General features: G+C 37.4%; 1 protein-coding gene across 1 annotated transcript; it reads right to left on the bottom strand.

Moving 5' to 3' along the window:
• Positions 1-7,373: 7,373 nt before the first annotated feature.
• LOC307266333 (hydroperoxide isomerase ALOXE3-like) lies at positions 7,374-17,889 on the bottom strand (the record flags this gene model as incomplete). Its single annotated transcript, XM_080048323.1, has 14 exons — positions 7,374-7,553; positions 7,686-7,856; positions 9,437-9,537; positions 9,641-9,762; positions 9,926-10,092; positions 10,192-10,278; positions 11,151-11,354; positions 11,518-11,661; positions 11,848-12,020; positions 14,741-14,844; positions 14,997-15,119; positions 15,220-15,301; positions 15,410-15,614; positions 17,743-17,889. The coding sequence occupies 14 exons, from the start codon at positions 17,887-17,889 to the stop codon at positions 7,374-7,376; spliced, it is 2,010 nt and encodes a 669-aa protein (XP_079904449.1).
• Positions 17,890-21,298: the final 3,409 nt, after the last annotated feature.

The following is a 21,298-nucleotide window of genomic DNA, read 5'->3' as shown; positions in this document are numbered from 1 at the left end:
TGCATGTATATTTTTCTTTGAGGAACAAAACATTTAATGTATTATTGAACAGGAAATTATGTTAAATATACAGTGTGAAATATTATTATTTTGGTCTCATCTAGTGGTTCTAGATTGCAACGCTCCATCTCTACCCCTCCCGTTTGGAGAATTTACAGAAGCTATGTTGGACCTCAATGACAACAAGCTACTAACTAAAGTTGACATCAGCCAACACTGCCTCAATTCTTTCTACAATATCAAGTGATGAGGTGAAAATGCATTTAGTTATTTATTTAAAAAATGCGTAAGGCCGTTAAGGTAGTCCGTTCTGTGCTACTGTAGAAACAGTGCAACAGGGTGGCTTCAGAGGAGGTTCTTTTGGATATAAAACACTCATTCTAAGGTAATTAAATGTTTTATTTATTTATAAGCTTTTATAAATGAATTAAAACATACTCATATTCAATTTCAACAAAGTCTGGTCCGAAAATGGTCTTGTTTAATAATAACCAGTGTGGGAGCGCAACAGACAGTGTACATTATTTTGGAGGTGAGGCGGTAACACTTTATTTGAAGGCGTATACATAACGCTGTCATAAGACTGTCATTACACTGTCATGACACATGTCATGAATATTATGAATGGTTATGACTGTTGTCATAAAGTGTCATTCGGTAAATTATGTCACGTTTAATGACACATTGACATTGTATGAGATGTCTTTTTTATGACAACCTGACATAAGCTAAGACAAAATAACTTGTCGATGTCTTGGTAATGACAACCTGACATAAGCTAAGACAAAATAACTTGGTAATGACAACCTGACATAAGCTAAGACAAAATAACTTGGTAATGACAACCTGACATAAGCTAAGACAAAATAGCTTGTCCGTGTCTTTGTAATGACAACCTGACATTAATAAAGGCAAAATATCTTGGTTATGTCGACTTGGCATTAACCAATAACATGACCTGTCATAAACATGTAATAGTAGGCTTAATAATCAAATGTAAAAAAAACTATTTTGATTTATGTTGTAAGATTACATTAAACTGTCATATGTGGAAGGTTTTGATATTGACTGTCATGAGACCTTTATTATACTGTCATGAATGTTTCTGTTGGCCTGAAGTAAAGTGAAACAATTTGGACAGTTCATTAATATGTCATGAAGCGTTATTACACTGTCTAATGCCTTTATAACAGGCTCATGAATGATTATTTTGGCCTCAGGTAAAGTGAAACAATTTGGACAGTTCATTAACATGTCATGAAGCGGTATTACACTGTCTAATGCCTTTATAACATGCTCATTAATGATTATTTTGGCCTCAGGTAAAGTGAAACAATTTGGACAGTTCATTAACATGTCATGAAGCGTTATTACACTGTCTAATGCCTTTATAACATGCTCATGAATGATTATTTTGGCCTCAGGTAAAGTGAAACAATTTGTACATTTCATTAACATGTCATGAAGCGTTATTACACTGTCTAATTTTGACATTGACTGTCATGAAACCTTTATTATACTGTCATGAAGTATTGACTTTACCTCAAAGTGAAACAATTTGGACTTTTCAGTAAATATTATTACACTTAATTATACACACACAACAGTGTTAACTGCAGTAGTATCCCCTTTATAGATGTAACATGAAGCATATCAGTATTACATGTGGAAAATACCTTAAAGCGGCAACGAGTAACTTTTAAATATCTTTTAAACAGCCTCATGTTTCCTCTCATAATCATAAATTACCTTTAACAGCAAACGAGACCATCAGTGCAAAGAAAGACGTTTTTATATAGTTTTTATTACTGCATTTGATCTGGTCGTACACCCAGTCCGATTTTCGGTTCACGCGTGCATGCTCTATGGTCACATATCCGTATTGGTCACAGATTTCAGTGAGGCACAGGAACGCGATTTGAGAAGCCTATCCCTCCAGGTGAGGGAAGGGGAGCGGGAGCCTTGTTTGAGACAGTTGTTTGTCGTCATAATGACCGATAACGGGGCTGAACCATAAAAGAAAAAAAAAGAAAATGCAATGAAGAAAAGCTAAAAGGGAGAGTGATAGTCGGGCGGGAGGGCGTTGCCAAGCAACGTATACACAATTTCACGCAGCGAAAATAGACTGCAGTGTTTACTCCTAAATGAATGAGCGGTAGCCTACTAAAACAAAGTTTACTTTGCCTCACCAGCATCATCAGATGACCATTATTCATCGGAAATAGTCATTATTTAGGCCTACAACATAAACACATTACCTCATCGTGATCCATACTAACTAACTGCCATCTCTCGTTCATTCGCTTTGTGTGAGGACACGGGGACTCGTTCAGCTCCGTGAGAGGTGACAATGCATCAACTCATTGCAATCAGGTGTGTTTAGCACTTACTGGCATTAGTTGATGCTGTGTCACCCATAGACTCACGGAGCCGAAAAGAGTCCGGTGCCCTCACACTTTCAACACACGGACACGCACCATATTGCTTCCTGATTATTTGAATCTTGCACGCCTGCACGAGCTACAAAACAGCTTCACGACAGCTGCCGTCGTAATAATACTACCGCTTTTGTTCAAAGGTGTCGCCAACGTGCCGACTTACTCGTAGTAGCTTTAACAAAAGCAATATAAGTCAAGACAGTCTGTTTTATTTGCATTGAGACACTAAACAAAAAATATATACATACACTTAAAACAGAAATAAGAACTACTTTAAAATCAAATGCACTTTCCAGTCCTTAAATTAACAATCCAGAGATTGTATGTTATATAATATATGTTATAATGGCTGCTAAAAATCACCAGGAAGAGATCAGCTTAAACACAAAAGGAGGGCAAATGGCACTCAGCCTTCAAACTTTGTAGGCATGTTAGCTTCAGCATACAACTAGTGCAAACTTGTAAGTGAATATGGTGCTTAAACAGGCAGATTGCAGATCAGCAAATCATAGAGCTATTAGCACACACAATAATAACAGAAATATACATTAGATCAGGTTGAAGTAAATAAAAGATACATAAAATAAAAGAGACTGTGTAGGCCTACTGCCCTGGCAGTGCGTAGTATGGAGCATGACAGCCAGCTAACATTTAAAAGCCCAATAAAGAATAAAAGACACAATGCTTGACTTCTCTTGTTTCTTCGTTAATCTTGTATTGGTAGGTTTTTCTTTGTAAAACTGTAACATAGACATGACAAAATAAATCAATATACACACAGTACCAGACCTATACAGACAGTAGACAATACACACTAAGTAGTATATGGTAAGTATACACACAGCTATGCTATTCCTATTTAAGTATTAAACAACACATGACTGTAAAAACACAGCTTAGCATGTATGACAAAGTATAGTGAGCTAGCAAACAATTAGCTTCTGTAGTAGTGTACCTGCTAGCTAACAGGGCCACATGTGCAATCAAATAAACATACAAGTAGCTTACTTTACATTCTTACACCTGAAAGCTAATGTTAACATTGCACACGCTAAGCTGTGTTTTTACAGTCATGTGTTGTTTAATACTTAAATAGGAATAGCATAGCTGTGTGTATACTTACCATATACTACTTAGTGTGTATTGTCTACTGTCTGTATAGGTCTGGTACTGTGTGTATATTGATTTATTTTTTCATGTCTATGTTACAGTTTTACAAAGAAAAACCTACCAATACAAGGTTCACGAAGAAACAAGAGAAGTCAAGCATTGTGTCTTTTATTCTTTATTGGGCTTTTAAATGTTAGCTGGCTGTCATGCTCCATACTACGCACTGCCAGGGCAGTAGGCCTACACAGTCTCTTTTATTTTATGTATCTTTTATTTACTTCAACCTGATCTAATGTATATTTCTGTTATTATTGTGTGTGCTAATAGCTCTATGATTTCCTGATCTGCAATCTGCCTGTTTAAGCACCGTATTCACTTACAAGTTTGCACTAGTTATATGCTGAAGCTAACATGCCTACAAAGTTTGAAGGCTGAGTGCCATTTGCCCTCCTTTTGTGTTTAAGCTGATCTCTTCCTGGTGATTTTTAGCAGCCATTATAACATATATTATATAACATACAATCTCTGGATTGTTAATTTAAGGACTGGAAAGTGCATTTGATTTTAAAGTAGTTCTTATTTCTGTTTTAAGTGTATGTATATATTTTTTGTTTAGTGTCTCAATGCAAATAAAACAGACTGTCTTGACTTATATTGCTTTTGTTAAGGTATTTTCCACATGTAATACTGATATGCTTCATGTTTCATCTATAAAGGGGATACTACTGCAGTTAACACTGTTGTGTGTATAATTAAGTGTAATAATATTTACTGAAAAGTCCAAATTGTTTCACTTTGAGGTAAAGTCAATACTTCATGACAGTATAATAAAGGTTTCATGACAGTCAATGTCAAAATTAGACAGTGTAATAACACTTAATGACATGTTAATGAAATGTACAAATTGTTTCACTTTACCTGAGGCCAAAATAATCATTCATGAGCATGTTATAAAGTCATTAGACAATGTAATAACGCTTCATGACATGTTAATGAACTGTCCAAATTGTTTCACTTTACCTGAGGCCAAAATAATCATTCATGAGCATGTTATAAAGGCATTAGACAGTGTAATAACGCTTCATGACATGTTAATGAACTGTCCAAATTGTTTCACTTTACCTGAGGCCAAAATAATCATTCATGAGCCTGTTATAAAGGCATTAGACAGTGTAATAACGCTTCATGACAAGTTAATGAACTGTCCAAATTGTTTCACTTTACTTCAGGCCAACAGAAACATTCATGACAGTATAATAAAGGTCTCATGACAGTCAATATCAAAACCTTCCACATATGACAGTTTAATGTAATCTTACAACATAAATCAAAATAGTTTTTTTACATTTGATTATTAAGCCTACTATTACATGTTTATGACAGGTCATGTTATTGGTTAATGTCAAGTCGACATAACCAAGATATTTTGTCTTTATTAATGTCAGGTTGTCATTACAAAGACACGGACAAGTTATTTTGTCTTAGCTTATGTCAGGTTGTCATTACCAAGTTATTTTGTCTTAGCTTATGTCAGGTTGTCATTACCAAGTTATTTTGTCTTAGCTTATGTCAGGTTGTCATTACCAAGACATCGACAAGTTATTTTGTCTTAGCTTATGTCAGGTTGTCATAAAAAACACATCTCATACAATGTCAATGTGTCATTAAACGTGACATAATTTACCGAATGACACTTTATGACAACAGTCATAACCATTCATAATGTTCATGACATGTGTCATGACAGTGTAATGACAGTCTTATGACAGTCTTATGACAGCGTTATGTATACGCCTTCAAATAAAGTGTTACCGGTGAGGCTACTTGTAATGTCCTCAAGTGTTTCCACTATCTGCTACCTAATAATTTGTCAACACAAAAACCCAAATAGAATATTTTCAATCCACTACATCCATCTGGTACATTAAAATATTTACAAATATGAATTGAGCAGAAATAATAGGCTACAATCAATTAATAAATTATGATGCATCGTTATTCACAACCCTATAGCATAAAGTAGTTTAAATTAGCTCCAACTCAACCATCAACAGCAATAAGATACATGCTAACATGTCAATATTTACATTCCAGTAATAAAATATAAATAATAAAAATACATTTAACAAAGGGGCCATTTGAGACATTTTACCCCTGATATTAAATAGACTTTGTAGGCAAGATAATAACATTTTTGTACTTTTAAATATGAATGCTTGAATTAAATCCGTGGAGCACATAGTCTGCATTGGTAGACTAAAAATAGTCGATCTTCACTGGTTGGTGTTACTTGATTCAAAGAGGTCGTGGAAACGGTGATGTCCCACTCTGCCATCATAACTGGGCACCATCATTTAAAATGATGTTAATACTTTCACGATTTGTAACCAAAATACAATTTTAACATTTATGTGATCAGAATATGGTGTTGTTGGAATGCATTTGACTGACTGGTGTTTCTTTCTTTTGTCCAAGTTTATTTAAATCACTTTAAAAAAAACAGAATCCTTGACTCAATTTATTACTAAAACAATTGAATTAAAAAAAAGTACATCATAACCTTCATGAAAGGAGGGTTTTTTTTGTCTAATGAATAGGCTTCCTTTGGTTTTATTATTTAATGTACTTATTATTCATAATATTTCCCACTTTATTTTAAATAGGATTTAAAATACAGGACATGTAATTATTTGTAATATTTTGTTTAAATTACTGACCTGCTTAACATTTCTTTAACTTAAGTTAAGGATCTGAGTAGTTTCTTCCACCACTTGCCCTTCACAAATTACAAAAAATGCTTTTAAACTTAGAATTAGAGAGGCTTCTGCAGATGCAGCAGATGCAATGGGAGTGACAGAACAGGGAACGTAAACGTGTGGTAGGGAGGATGCTAACTTGCCTGAAACATTGTAGGTTAACACTGAACCACTCCAAACTCCAGCTTAGTGGTTGTAGTTGTAGTATTTCTGCTTAAATCATTTGGTGATGTTGCCTGATAGATTGTGGGCATGATGTACTTTTTAATCTTTCCCAAATTATTTCTGCTGTAATGAAGACTTTCGAGTGGCCCAGGATCAGTTGATGGGATAATAAAAGGACTGTACAAGTAAGTGCATTGAGGTTAAAGTAAAATAAAAAAAACTGAAGTAGGAGACAGTTGACACCAATGTATTTATACACATAATTCCACCTTTATTAAGATTTTTTTAAGAATTCACGCATTTCACTTTTACATAATACAATAAAAACCCTCTGACACGTATAAAGACGCAGCAGCTTTCTCTAAATCATTTATGTCCTTATGCTCTCAACACTTTACAGGAAAAGAAAAAAATCCAGACTGTACTGAAAGAACACCTCAAGTCAAATGTATTTGCTTTAGTTCTGAGCCAGAACTCTGTCTGATACTGGTTAAACAAATAGTTCTTCTTTCAAAATTAATGATATTTAAAGAAGACTGAAAAACAAACACACAACTGAATTACACAAACCAGTTGCACGGAAAATATTACAGTGAACTTTCAAATTAAGATTTAAGATTGAAATGAACTTTTCAGTGACTGCTTTAGCCAAGTAAGGCAAAAGTAATGTTTAAGAAATGTCTTATTTCCCTTGCTTATCAGTTAAATATAGCCATACATATACTGTATATAAAATATACTCCTCTTGCCCCAAAATGCATTGCCTTACTTTCTCCAACATCTATCTTGTATACCTTGTATTTACTCATTTCAAAGCACAATACACCTATCATAATCATGCCAGAAATGTGTTGAAAATGCTTGATTGTAATAGTCTAATGCAGACAGGCTCCCTCAGACTTTCTTAGATAGTTACACTGTTCTCTATCTGAGTAGGATTCAGATATGGGTAGGGTACCTCAAGCGAGGAGTTTCTTGTTGTAATTGCTTCACTGAGGCAGCACAACTTTGCTTTAAATTCCTCCATCAACTGCTTAGTGGCAGGCTCATTGAATCGTTCTTCAGGGTATGAACCCAAGTAGATCTGCAAGTGACAAAATGAAACCATACATCAGACTGACACTGTATTTTTCTTAGTTACAATTTTTAAAGCAATATAAAAAAAAGTGGATTAGTTATAACCAGCTTCCTTTCTGTGTGTTCACACCAAACTTACCATGTCAATGTAGTCGTCTGAGAACGTCCAAGCTAATGCTACCAGTTTGACTGTCTCTCCAACATTTGGAAGGGTCTCCAAAACTGTCTTCATGCTTGACTGCCCCTTAGTGGTTGGAGGATTTTTGCACAGCAGGAATGTGCCGTTGGGCGCCCAGGAGTAGTAGTCAAACTAAATAAGGAAAGAAGCTTTAATATATATTTATTTTGTTAATATATGTTTTATTATACAGTCATATGAAAAAGTTTGGGAACCCCTCTCAGCCGGCATTATAATTGACTCTGCTTTCACAAAAAAAATATAAAAGTGGTATGTCTTTAATTTACCAGGAACAGTTAAGTACTGGGATGTTTTCCAAACAAAGATTTTTTGAAAAGCAGTATTTGGTTGTATGAAATAAAATAAAATGTGAAAAACTGGCTGTGCAAAAATATGGGTACCCTTGTGGTTTTGTTGATTGTAATGCCTGTAACAGCATGTAAAACTGATGACTTTAAACACAAAGTTGGTTGGATTATGTTGTTAAGCCTTGAACCTCATATAATTGTCTGTTTAATCATGAGAAAATGTATTTTAGGTGCCTAAATGCAAGTTGCACTTCTCTTTGACTCTCTGCTGAAGTGAGACAGAATGGGATCATCAAAACAGCTCCCAAAAGATCTGAAAAACAAAGATTGTTCATTGTCATGGTTTAGGGGAAGGCTACAAGAAGCTTTCCCAAAGGTTTGAATTGTCAATTTCGACTGTAGGGAACGTTGTCAGGAAATGGAAGGACACAGGCATAGTGGCAGTTAAACCCAGGCATGGCAGACCAAGAAAAAAACAGGAGCGGCTATGTGGAGGATTGTGAGAATGGTTGCACACAACCCACAGATCACCTCCAAAGGCCTGCAAGAACATCTGGCTGCAGATGGTGCATCTGTACATCGTTCAACAATTCAGCGCAATTTGCACCAAAACATCTGCTTTTTATAAAGACCAAATAACTTAATTTTTGTCTCATCAGTCCAAAGCATTTTCTTCCAATATGCAGCTGGCTTGTCTAAATGAGCTTTTGCATACTCCATGCAACTGTATCTGTGGCGTGGGCACAGAAAGGGCTTCCTTCTCATCACCCGGCCATACAGATGTTTTGGTGCAAATTGCACTGAATTGTAGAACCATGTACAGATACACAATCTGCAGCCAGATGTTCTTGCAGGTCTTTAGAGGTGATCTTTGGGTTGTGTGCAACCATTCTCACAATCCGCCGCATATGCCGCTCTTGTACTTTTCTTGGTCTGCTAGACCTGGGTTTAACTGCAACTGTGCCTGTGTCCTTCCATTCCCTGACAACGTTCCTTACAGTAGAAATTGACAATTGAAACCTTTGGGAAAGCTTCTTGTAGCCTTCCCCTTCTTTGTTTGGAAAACATCCCAGTACTTAGCTGTTCCTGGTAAATTAAAGACATACCACTTTTATATTTTTTTTGTGAAAGCAGAGTCAATTATAATGCCGGCTGAGAGGGGTTCCCAAACTTTTTCATAAGATTGTATATTTTGTGTTCCGGGCCATAACTTTGATGGAAAATTTAACTATCTGGATTCATTGTTCAACAATACAGATAACAAAATGTAAACCTATGTTAGACATGCAACCTTTGCACTTTGCAATGTAATGCATTCTTGCTCCATGTTCTATACATTTGCTATGTTAAAACAAAGTTAATACTTGAAGAAACACCAATATGTATTCCATTGTCTTGCCTCACCTGTCCGTTATTTCCTGCAGCATGTTGAACACTCACTGTGAAGATCACCATGGTGATGAACTTGATCACTTCCTCCACAGTATTAAAAGCTGCTGGAAACCCTATCCATAGAAGAATGTTCTCATAGTCAATTATCAGCATTTCCGTCATTTATACATGCAGATTGTGTTAATATATTTCAGAAGAACATGGGTTAATGGTTACCTGATGCCTTGTTTCCCAAAAAGCCATGTGTGAATATCTCACTGATCCATTCCTGCAGCTCAGTGTCTTTACGGACCTCACTGTCTGAGGGATAAAAGTACTCCACCATTTCTTTCACAAAGCTGGTGTACAAAAAATATTTATTTAATTAAAATAATAATAATTTTAGATTTTGAATTACTACATTTGTATCTTAAAGAAGACAGGGCTGAAATGAAAAATATGATAAGTCTTGAATCAAGGACAAAGTATCTGAATAATTCCTCCACAACTGTTAATAGAAACCTGTTGATGATGTTCCACAGTCTCAGGCCATCATCTCTGTAGTAGAAGTTGGGAATATTATCCAGACCTCGTGCAGTGATGTTCTCTGGCAGACAGAGGGAGCTGTAGGTCGTTTCAGAGTGAGACCTTCTCATGAGCTCCACCATCCCCTCATATCCGAGTGAACTCTAATGATTAATAGATAATACACAAATGTTTAAAAACAATCTAAGTTACTTTTATAATGATGCAATGTAACTGGAATAATGAATGTTAAACAGCCATACTATTCTTAAAGCCCCGCCAGGTCCAAGAAGATCTTTGCGGGCCACATTGTTTATGTAAAGAGTGTAGCGGAAGTGTGGGATCAGTAACTGTTCAGATACAGGAAAGAAGATTAAAAGTCAAAAGATGCCGAAACCAAACAAAACTCAAAATTGTTTCCTTCTCTTGCAAGAATAAACCCTGGTTGATACAATATTCCTAATTTCTAACATGTTTAATATATATTCATGCATAATCAGACCCCGTGGTTGGTTCTCTGTGTGTCCTCCCCTCTTTGCCCCATTACATCTTTCATCACCATAACATCAATTTCAGGGGCATCACCATAAATGGAAGGGTAACACTTTACAATAAGGTACACAACAAAGAGTAGTTACTCTTCCAAAAAAGAGTAGTTACTCTTTTAAAAATAGTAGTTAACCTTCCTAAAATGAGTAGTTACTAAAGAGTAACTACTCTTTTTTGGAAGGTTAACTACTCTTTTTTGTGTACCTTATTGTAAAGTGTTACCAATGGAAGACAATAGATATTGTTTCATTTTGTAAAGATAAATTCTAGGATGTACCATTATAGCTGTGAACAGAATAGTGGGGTTGGACTCACAAATCTATCTTTAGTCTGTACTATTAACATTATACAAATGTGCAATGGCTTAATAGTGAAAAGAACCTATGTGTGATGCTTCTTAATGTGCTACCTCTCATAGACATGTCTATAAAAGATCGGAGAGGGAAGTTGGAATTCCTTCAACAATTTGCAATCTTATACAATTGGCTCAACATCTTGTATAAGCGGAAGAACTGAAGGGACTTGCACTATTAATAATTTAATTTAAATAAATAATAATCTTAATTTCCTAATAACCTAACCTGTTCTTACCAGTGACCTCAGAACCATGAATTGGAAAAAGGTTCACCAGTACTAAGTGTAATTTGTTCCCTAATTTGTTCCTCCTCTGTACCTTGTAGAGGGGATGAATCTCAGGCAAACAGCGGAGGGTGGCCACAGTACAGAATTCTCCGAGGAAGTGATTGTTCATGAGGTGATGGACTGCTTCGTGATCAGAGACATCTGCATGCTTAATAAACATCTTGGCAAGCAGCCAGTCAGTCTCCAGGTCATTGGGCAGAAAGATGGGGTTCTGCTCAGAAGGTTGTTGACGCAACTGAAAAGTGATAAATGCTAATTTAATTTAATTTAATTTAATTTAATGTAAAATAGAATAACAGGACTTCTTAAAACTATGGCATGTAATATAATGATATGACCTTCGATTTCACTTGATTTGGTATAAATAATGTCACTGAATAGATGTATTAGTTAAATACCTGTATTGCAATTGGCATCAGTTTGTTTTCTGGGTTCATGTAAAACAAACAGAGACCAGCAGTCACTTGCATAGGCACACCATTACGGTTTCTAGTTGGTAGACCAGCCATTTTCTTCTGGTCATAAAGGAATATATTGCCTTTCTGTATGATAAGGGAATACAGAAAAAATAATGGTTGAAAACATCAACAGATATCACTTATTTGTAATAAATCAAGGTAAAGGGATTCAGGGACTTTCCATGGTGATAGTACACTCCTTTAAGTGTATGACAAACCATGACCCAAATTAAAATCTATTGCCAATTTAAAGCCCCTCATCTTGCATACCTCAATTTCCTTCTTCAGAGTGCTGCCCTCTTCCAGGAACGGCTTCACCATCTCCTCAGTCACTGGAAAGTTTGGTGGAAGCTCTGAGCAGCGCTTGATCACATTGGGGTTGACTGCGTTCAGAAACTGGGATCCGTAAAAGTCATCTTCCTTCCAGTGCTCTGTTACATACTCTGCAGGAATAGAAAATAAATTATGTAATGGCCAATTATTTGTTTTTTCTTCAGGTTTGAATTACAACATCATGGTTAGTTTGTACCAGAACACTTTTTCATTAGCAAGTGGTTAGCAATAATAATAATTTTACCCATCAAGATGCAGCAAAGAGAAAATGTTGATTTTTTTTTAACTATATTGCAAATGTTGGATTATTAATGATACATTTCTGTTTACTATAAATTGTAGTTGGAATGGGTGTTACAACGGTGTCAAAGTCATCAACAGTGTGATGCTGTGAAAAAACGTTGAATTTGCCATATTGTCAGAAGTATGCATTACATTTTCTTTAAATGATCAGTTGTGGTCTGTTCTCAATTATTTAAAAAGGCCATAATAACAGCTTTCCTCCTGTGCTACCCTACTAAAACAATGTACTGTATGCGTGTATTTTTTTCAGGCTGTGTTGAATTTATCTGTATTTTCTTTTTCAACATTATCTCTGTCCCTTCCCCCTTTCTTTTTTCTATGGAAGACTACATTCTAATTTGGATGAAGGCCTGATCTAGCCTTAGCTTGGTTCTACCAGACCATCGTACTTCATTTCATTTGTACAGAAGGTCTGGAATCGTTCAATTGACAAACGTTAACTCACTTGAAGGCGGGTGTCTGTTGAAGTTTAAAACTATTGGATCTGCCCAGTGCCACTCTGGATCTGCCAATCAACCATGTCATGCGCTGGCTTCTGAGCCACTCCTTCTGTTAGCTGATTGGACCGGCAGAAATCTGTCCGGAGAAAATCTAAGAATATACCGCACACCCAGACTGACTACAATAGTTAGGCGGGCGGTGCCAGGCTAATCGCCTACTACTTCTGCTCAATTTTAATTTTCCTTCAGTAATCAGTCAGGGTCTGCGGTATATTCGCAGGTTTTTTCCCTGGCAGAGGTTGTGCGCATGGACCTATGAAGAAGTGGACAACGGATTGAAACATAGCGCCCATTTATTCCTATGAAAGCTGCTCATTGGCACAGCGCAACATACAGAATCAGAATGTTCTTCTGCATCATGGGTGCCTAACACGCCCCTAAAGCATGACGTTCCGGATGTAGAAGTATTCTCGTTCTGTAGCATTGTAAGCTAGAAGTCGTAGGCCCCACCCTTTCTCGGGCTAACGGCTAAAACTGAAAATAAAACGGCTATTAAACGCTTGTGATGGCGTTTTGAAAAGAGAAAAATTCAATTTGATTAGTACATGTTCTAAAGATAAGTATAAGCCTGATTGATCTCCAGAATTTTTTTGCAGAGACACATTCCTATTTGACGCTGTATTGGAGTGAACAGGGATATCTGCTTACGGGCTCGTATGAATTCCATTTTGTTGCTGGATAAGGAATAAGGCACTGCTCCTTGAGGCCTGGTCGTGAGCCAGTTTCATTTGAAGTTAGAAGCCGGCACATGTCATACGTCACAACCAAACATTATGCGATTGGTTGGCAGATCCAGAGTGGCACTGGGCATATCCAATAGTTTTAAACTTCAACAGAGACCCGCCTTCAAGTTTACGTTTGTCAATTGTGCGATGCCAGACCTTTTGTACAAATTAAATGAAGTACGATGGTCTGGTAGGACCAGGTTAGGCCTCATCGGCGTACTGTGTTCAATTATCTACACAACGATAATTTAAATTTTATAAAAGAACGTTGAAGCATTTTACTCAGCAAAGTTTTCCAGAAAACGGTTTCTTTAAAAATTCCATGGAACGTACAGTTTTGTGCAAACGTTTTAGGCAGGTGCTGTAAACTAAGAAAGCTATGAAAAATCTAAATAATAATTTTTTACTTTTATAATTAAAATAAAATGTGAAGAGGTTATACCGGTTAAGCAAGGTCTCTCCCAGACAAAGATTTCAAAGCAGACTGGGGTTTCAAGATGTGCTGCTCTTTTGACAAAGCACAAATAAACGGGCAATGTTGAGGATTGTAGGATCAGTGTTCGGCCATGGAAACTTAGTGCAGTAGATGAAAAACACATCAAGCTTAATTTCCCTGTGAAATCGAAAGATGTCCAACAGTGCCATCAGCTCAGAACTGTCAGAATCCAGTCTGGTTAGAAGGGGTCTCCATGGAGGGTTGCAGTCAAAAAGCAATATCTCCAACATGGAAACAACAACTATGCATGAAAACATAGGAACAGGGGCTCAGAAAAATAGCAGCATTGGGCTCTGGACTGGTGAAAATTAAATATTTAACTGTAGCAGAAGGCAGGTTGTTCGATGAAGGGCTGGAAAGCAGTATAATAATGAGTGTCTGCTGGCAGCAGTGAAGCATGGTAGAGGTTTCTGCAAAGGGATTTGAAGATTAGTTCAGGATTTATGGTGTCCTCAATGCTGAAAACAGTAGATGGATGTACCTGGGTCCCACTGGTTTCTGCCAGTTCTGAGATAATGGCACTGCTGGATTTAGATTTCTCTTCTGTTCATTGACTGCATTTTGTTGATTTATCAAAATTAACTATTAAAACCTACGTTTTTGAAAGCAATCTTAGTTTACAGCATTTTTCACACCTGCCTAAAACTTTTGCACAGTAGCCTACTATATGTTGCATCTTTAATGCATTGTTGTTGAAGATGCATGGTCACAACAGTGGTTGCAGTGAATTAATAATAGTGTGACTAATAGTGTGTCTGCTAAATGCTTAAATGCAGTAACTTGTTAAAAACTGTAGAAAAATCTACCTGACATTGTTGTTTTTTTGAACCAGAAGATTCTCTTCATGTCCTCAATGCTTTCCCATTCTTCAGAAGATCCAAGCATTCCCTTAAGCTTGAGTTCGATACCACTGAAGGAAGACAGGGTTAAGAAAAAAGAAATGCAGGATTAAACCACATTCTGATATTATTCTTAAAATGTACCCTTTGCTTCAACACATAGTTAATATGACTATTTTGGAACCCTGTTGTGTCTTTTCTATAGATATTGATGAAGACACACATTGCCCTTTTATCATTTAATATTTCAGTTGTCCTGGACTTCGAGAAGCGTTCTTCAGCTGGGAGCTCAGATGCATCATTGAAAGGGCCAATGTGGGGTAGTCCTTCAGCCAGAATCTTCCATCTAAAAAAAAAGCAAACAATGTTACCCAAAACCCATTTCTCAAGATAAGCCTACAGAGCCATAGCTAGACACATACTGTACTGCACACATGCAAACTTACTGGTAGAAGCTCTTCTTAAGCATCAGCTCTTTTTTTCGCTGATCAATCAACAGTGGATGGTCCTCCTCAAAAACTTTCATGGCTGAAATGTAAGAAGTACAAACAGAAGTCAAATCTTCAATTCCAAAACTAACTCCAAATGTCAAATAATAACATTTTCTATAAGTCATTTTGTGAATTTCAAGCAGACCTCTCCCTCCTCTCAGCTCCACCAGTTCTCCCCTGGAGATCCATCTGTAACAGGGGAAAAGAAGGACTTCTCCCTCTGGAGTGGTCACCTCTATTTTGGAGCAGTACCACTCATCTTCTGGGAGAACAAAAAACGGATCCTTCTCGACCTTAAGCAGCAGAAGTTTTCCCAGAGGCAAACTGTTTTTTATGGTGTAGGTCCCTGTCTTGGAATAAGGGTTGGTATAAATATTGTGCAAAAAACAGTACATAGGCCTATTTATGTATAATACTTTGTCTGTGTTTGAAGCAAGCATAGATTTTGCAATCTATGAAAATGTAAATCTATCCCTAATACATGTTTAAGTCTTGTGACCATCCTGAATTTGTATTCATATTTCTATGTCTAATTATGCTGAAGCAGAGAGGCCCCAAACATGGGACAACTGGGGCATTTTTAACACTGATTCACTATGGATTATTAAGCAATTTTTTCAGCTTGTTCGTGTTAATTGTGAAGACCTCTGTAAAAAACTCTAGAAAAAAAGCCATTGCCGAACAAGACATTTTTAATTTTTGCCTAGTTGTCGACAAAAAGCTACAAGAGGAATTATGCAACATTTTCGATAGGAAAGAAGAATGATAAAGATCAGAATGCAGAACAACAAGTAGGGTTACCTTATTGCTCTGGCTTTTCCATATTGTTTAGCCTACATAACCAAAGCAAGCTTACCAAGTAAGCCAGGCTTATTTTGGTTAGCCTAGCTCATTTTCAGGATTGGCCTAATACTTATTTAACCCCTATGTTTAAAAAAGAAATAAACTAACAAACATTAATTAGTTAAAGATTGCTTGATAGGACAGCCCTCTGGATAACCGAAGATATCACGGCTTAATCTTGGGTGTGTGCACCACTAGCCCCCTGGCAAATTCCTTGCCTGCATTTAATGGCGCAGCACTGACGCCTCCCCGCCCAGATCAGATAGATAATAGGCCTAGTACCATTTGTTTGGTCAGTCGGAATCTTCCGACATAGTTAATGAGCCCCAATGGTTCGTTCACAGGATAGTATGCGGAGCAAATTCAAATTTGCTAGCGGCGAGTCTGGATTTCCAGGGTAGGCCTTTTTGACACAAACCAACAAACTATAGGCCTATGTGTATGTAAACAAGAACATTAACATTGTCCTAGACCAGGGGTTCTCAAACTTTTGATAGCTGAGGGCCAATTTAGGAACCCAAGATTGGACCGAGGGCCGCCGAAGGAAAAAAAATTATAAAACTGAAATAATTTCAATGGCCAGCGTCTTTGCGTCTTTACAGTTTACATGTATTGGTCAGCATCCAATACTGTGTAATTAACACATTTAAAGTAATAAATGAAGGGCTAGGTCTCATTTCAACATTGGGGAACACACATTAAAAGCGGGGGTCTGGGGGTTGTCCCCCAGAAAAATTTGAGGTACGAACACTTCATTTTGTGCATTTTGGTTAATTTTTATGCAGTAATTTGTGTATTCTGTATTTATTTATGGTGGAAATGTTAAGGAAAAGACAACTCGCTCCCATTGACACACATCTAATGGAATATAAATCAAGGCACTGAGGCATTCTGTATTGCATTCAAATATTTATTCTACTTTATTGTTCAAAACTTTCTACACATTGAAAACGTATCACCTTTTGGAGTGTTTTTTTGTAGGACTCACTACTCATGATGCAGCAGCAGTGTAAACTATTATGACACTATACATTGGAAATAAACAGGGTGGGCTATCAGCAGTCAACTAGGCAGATAGTTCCATGGCTATCAGCAGCTAGCTAACGTTAGTTTGTTAGCTAAACTTTAGGCAAAAGAGTTAGAAACCAGATAATGTTAGCATCCATCCTTAGACACTTGACCTAATCTAATTCACCTTGAATGTGAGAAAGTGCATCGTATTGGGCTTGACAAGCTCACTATCTAACAACTTACATTGGGACCACTACACTGTCTGCTGCATTGCGGGAGGCTGACCAGCCGTCTGCAACGAGAGGCAGAGGCCAGCCGAACTTCGCAAGTTTAATAAGTGGGGAATGAATACAAACAATTAGGAGGGATATTTAAGTATTTCGACCCCTGTACTGTTTTTACTGTTACGGGGGACGCATCCCCTCTGTGCGTTTCAATAAAAAAAAATAAAAAAAATGATAATTTTTTATTTTTTATTTTTTATAATTCATAATTCAATGCGGGCCGCGGGCCGCCAGATATGCTTCCGCACTTTGAGAACCACTGTCCTAGACCTAATTTGAAAATCACTGTGACCAAATATTATCACAGCATTATGAGCATAACCAATTAATTAATACTTACTGTCCCCTTCATTAAGTCGATTCCATAGTTGTCCAACTCAGTTCGCTCACTCTGCCCTTCAGATCCAAATAAGGTTACATATACGTAGTCCAATGTTCCCGCATATTGCATGTCACCTGTTTTCACCTCTATCTTGTACTCAGCCATGTTCACTCCCTTGTTTTGAATACGAAAAAGAAGGAATCTCCTAATTGCAAAGTAAATGCTCTAATTCTGTGCAAAAGAAAACAATAATGATACTCTGTATATTGATTCTCTCTTCTACCTCCTCGCCTTGTAGCCACAGGTTTTCCTCTTTGTGTTCAGACTATAGCCCTCCGTCTCTTTTTATAGCTTTTTGCTCCTCCTGTCCTGAACAAGATAAACTGGTTAACAGCAGTTAGTCCCTTAGGCCCAGAGGTGGGTCGTAACGCGCTACATTTACTCCGTTACAAATACTTGAGTAACTTTTTGAATAAATTGTAATTTTAGGAGTAGTTTTATTGCAACATACTTTTACTTTTACTTGAGTAAATATTTGAAGAAAGAACGGTACTTTTACGCCGTTCCATTTGGCTACGTGACGGTCGTTACCTTATTTTTTTATATATTTTATTTATTACATGCAAGAGCTATTTCTCTCATGATTTCTCTCCCCGGGGACGTCTTCAGCCAACATCTCTATCACGTGACTATTTCAACCAATAAAAACCACATTACAAAAGCTTGCCAATCAAATGCAGCCACTTCAGTCACATGACAAGTGTTGTCATAGGGCTCAACCATGGGCTCAACAATGTCCGCGGACTTTTTTAAAGGCTGCGGTTCCGCACCGATGTGTCCGTGGCCGTGCCATGTAGGTTAAACGCATATAACACAGACTCCCACACACTCACAATTACAGAGAAACTGTTCTTCTTTGACACATGTCCTGTTCTCCCTGTAGCCTACTCACTTCGCATGCCCCAGTCTGGCTGTGTGAGAGTCTGAGAGTGGTCTCTCTGTTCAGCCACTATACGTTAAGTGAGTGTGCCAGCAGGTTTTGATGTGTAACAAAGTTTAATTTTGTGTTTTATATTTTTGGGGCTAAACACAACTTAGATAATTTTCTCAGGGCCAGTGACATATTGTAGGAATTTGTTTTAAAATGTGTATGTGCAAAACAATTGCAACAGTGTTATAAGTGTATTGGTTTTAAAAAGGAATGTAATTGTTTTTAACTCTTTGATTAAGAAGGGGCATTGATTCATAGCAGAAGATGGGCCGGAGAATCGGAGCGGATGGGGCTATATTGCACTCGCTTAACTGCACGGTAGATGTCGAACAATTCGTTTCCGATTCTTGGGGTCAAGATTCCATTCAAAATGGATTTCTCGATTCAGTTCATAGGAGGATTTAAAGGTCACATATTATGCTTAATGCACTTTTTAAATGTGTTCTAACATATCCATGGGTCCACGGTGTGCCTAGAGACTGCCAAAATATTAAAAAAAATAACAATCTCTCCTGTTCTCACTCTCCCCCTTTCTGAAACACTCACCCTTCCCCCCCAATATACTCCAGTCAGAATTTTCCCCTTTTCTGACCTCACAAACTGGAAAGCCAGAAGCTTCCACTGTGCAGCCCACACCCCTATTTCTTATTGGTCCACGGCCCTGACAGACAGAGGGCGAGGCGTATCTGGCTTCGCTTCCGGATAGGGGGCGGGGGCAGCTCAAAGATTGTATATTTACGAGGGGAGCTGCAGCTCTTTTTAAAAAATAGGCCATTGTGAGATTAGCTGAACATCAGCACAGTACAATAAATTATCTGAAAGTTTTTTTCAGCAAACAATTAAAGAAAAACGTATTAGGGACCACTAAGACCATATAATATGGTGTATAATAGTACCGTAAAGTGTATAATATGGGAGCTTTAAGGATCTACTCCAGTCAGCTGTGTGCTAAATGCTACCTTTTAGCCTAAAGTGTGTCATGTTTGGTTTGCTTCAGGGAATTTTGACAGCATTATCATACATAGTGCAAAAGGCTTTAATTGTATTGTATTACCTGGAGAAATGTATGGCTTTCTGACCAGCCACACTGAAGTAAAAGCTGGTGGTGTGTTTCATCTCATCTGTATGTCCTGTTTCCTCTATCCAGTGATCAATTGGGTGGCAGTGCACTCCTTCCACCATGTTCCCCTCATCATATGAACAGCATCTGTCATGGCTTGATCCACTACCTGGTGACATAGAATACAAGCGCTCTGCATGTTAGTAACACAATTATTGCTGAAATACTACTTCAAGGAACTCAATTAACCTGATTAGTGAAAATCATCGATGCAAGTTATTTGCATCAAAGCTGTGTTTTCATATAACTATATTTAACAAAAGTGCAGTGGTTTCACATAATGATTGTCAGACAACGTGCTTACACTGTGCACACTTGACCTTTCCACTGGCTATTACAGGCTGTTGACAGGACATGAAAGCTCATATAGGCTCTATTTAGATGTGTATTTCAAACGATACAGCAACAGTCCGTGGAGATTTTTGGACATCATAACGTGTTTTGCACGAAATGTTACTGGAATTATTGTGTGGACCTTTACAAATGTAACAAGACACACAGTACTTATTAAAAAAGTGTATTTATCTTTGAAGGTTTCTTTTCTAAATAAATATAGGAAAATTGATGCATTTATATTTTTATAGAGGGACAAAATATTTAATGTATTATTAAACAGGAAATAATGTTAAAGATACAGTGTGAAATATTATTATTTTGGTCTCATCTAGTGGTTCTAGATTGCAACGCTCCATCTCTACCCCTCCCGTTTGGAGAATTTACAGAAGCTACGTTGGACTTTAATGACAACAAGCTACTAACTAAAGTTGACATCAGCCAACACTGCCTCAAGTCTTTCTACAATATCAAGTGATGAGGTGAAAATGCATTTAGTTATTTATTTAAAAAATGCGTAAGGCCGTTAATGTTAAGGTGTGGCAGACAGGCACGCAAACAGGACCCAAACGCAAGACGTAGCAAAATAATAATTTATTAAAGGGGACATATTATGAAAAACCAAACATTGCCGGTGTTTGGGCACACTGTTTAAGTTATTGGCGTCCCTACCAGCACACACAAGCTTCAAAAAGACAAATATGTCAGTTTCTTCTGGGACACTTATTTCGAAAAGGGGGATTTGAATGTTTGTTCCAAAAAACACCGACTGATGACGAAATCGGTCGGTTTTCATTATCATAAATACTCCCACGGGAAAGCTCACCAGAAACTTGGCAGTTGATTGGCAAATCAAGACGCCCGTTGGTAACCACACACACCTGGCTGAGCCTCCACTCGCTCACGCAACAACAAGCTGCAGTGTGAGCTCAACCTCAAGCTACCATCACACCCCAGCCTCGAAGCACACTAGGGCTGAATGGATTTACTTCATTTTTTGTTAGGCTATCTCCAGCAAAGGTTTGCAATCTGTTAGTGTGATCAAAGCCTTTTTACTGGAGTGTGGAGGAGACTGTGCCAGGAAGACTGAGAGACACCATCCGTCCGAAATGTAAGTAGTCCTATTTTAA

Source organism: Ammodytes marinus (genome assembly GCF_949987685.1).
Source record: "Ammodytes marinus genome assembly, chromosome: 19".
Classification (NCBI taxonomy): Eukaryota; Metazoa; Chordata; class Actinopteri; order Uranoscopiformes; family Ammodytidae; genus Ammodytes; species Ammodytes marinus.
This window is presented reverse-complemented; position numbering and strand designations above follow the sequence as displayed.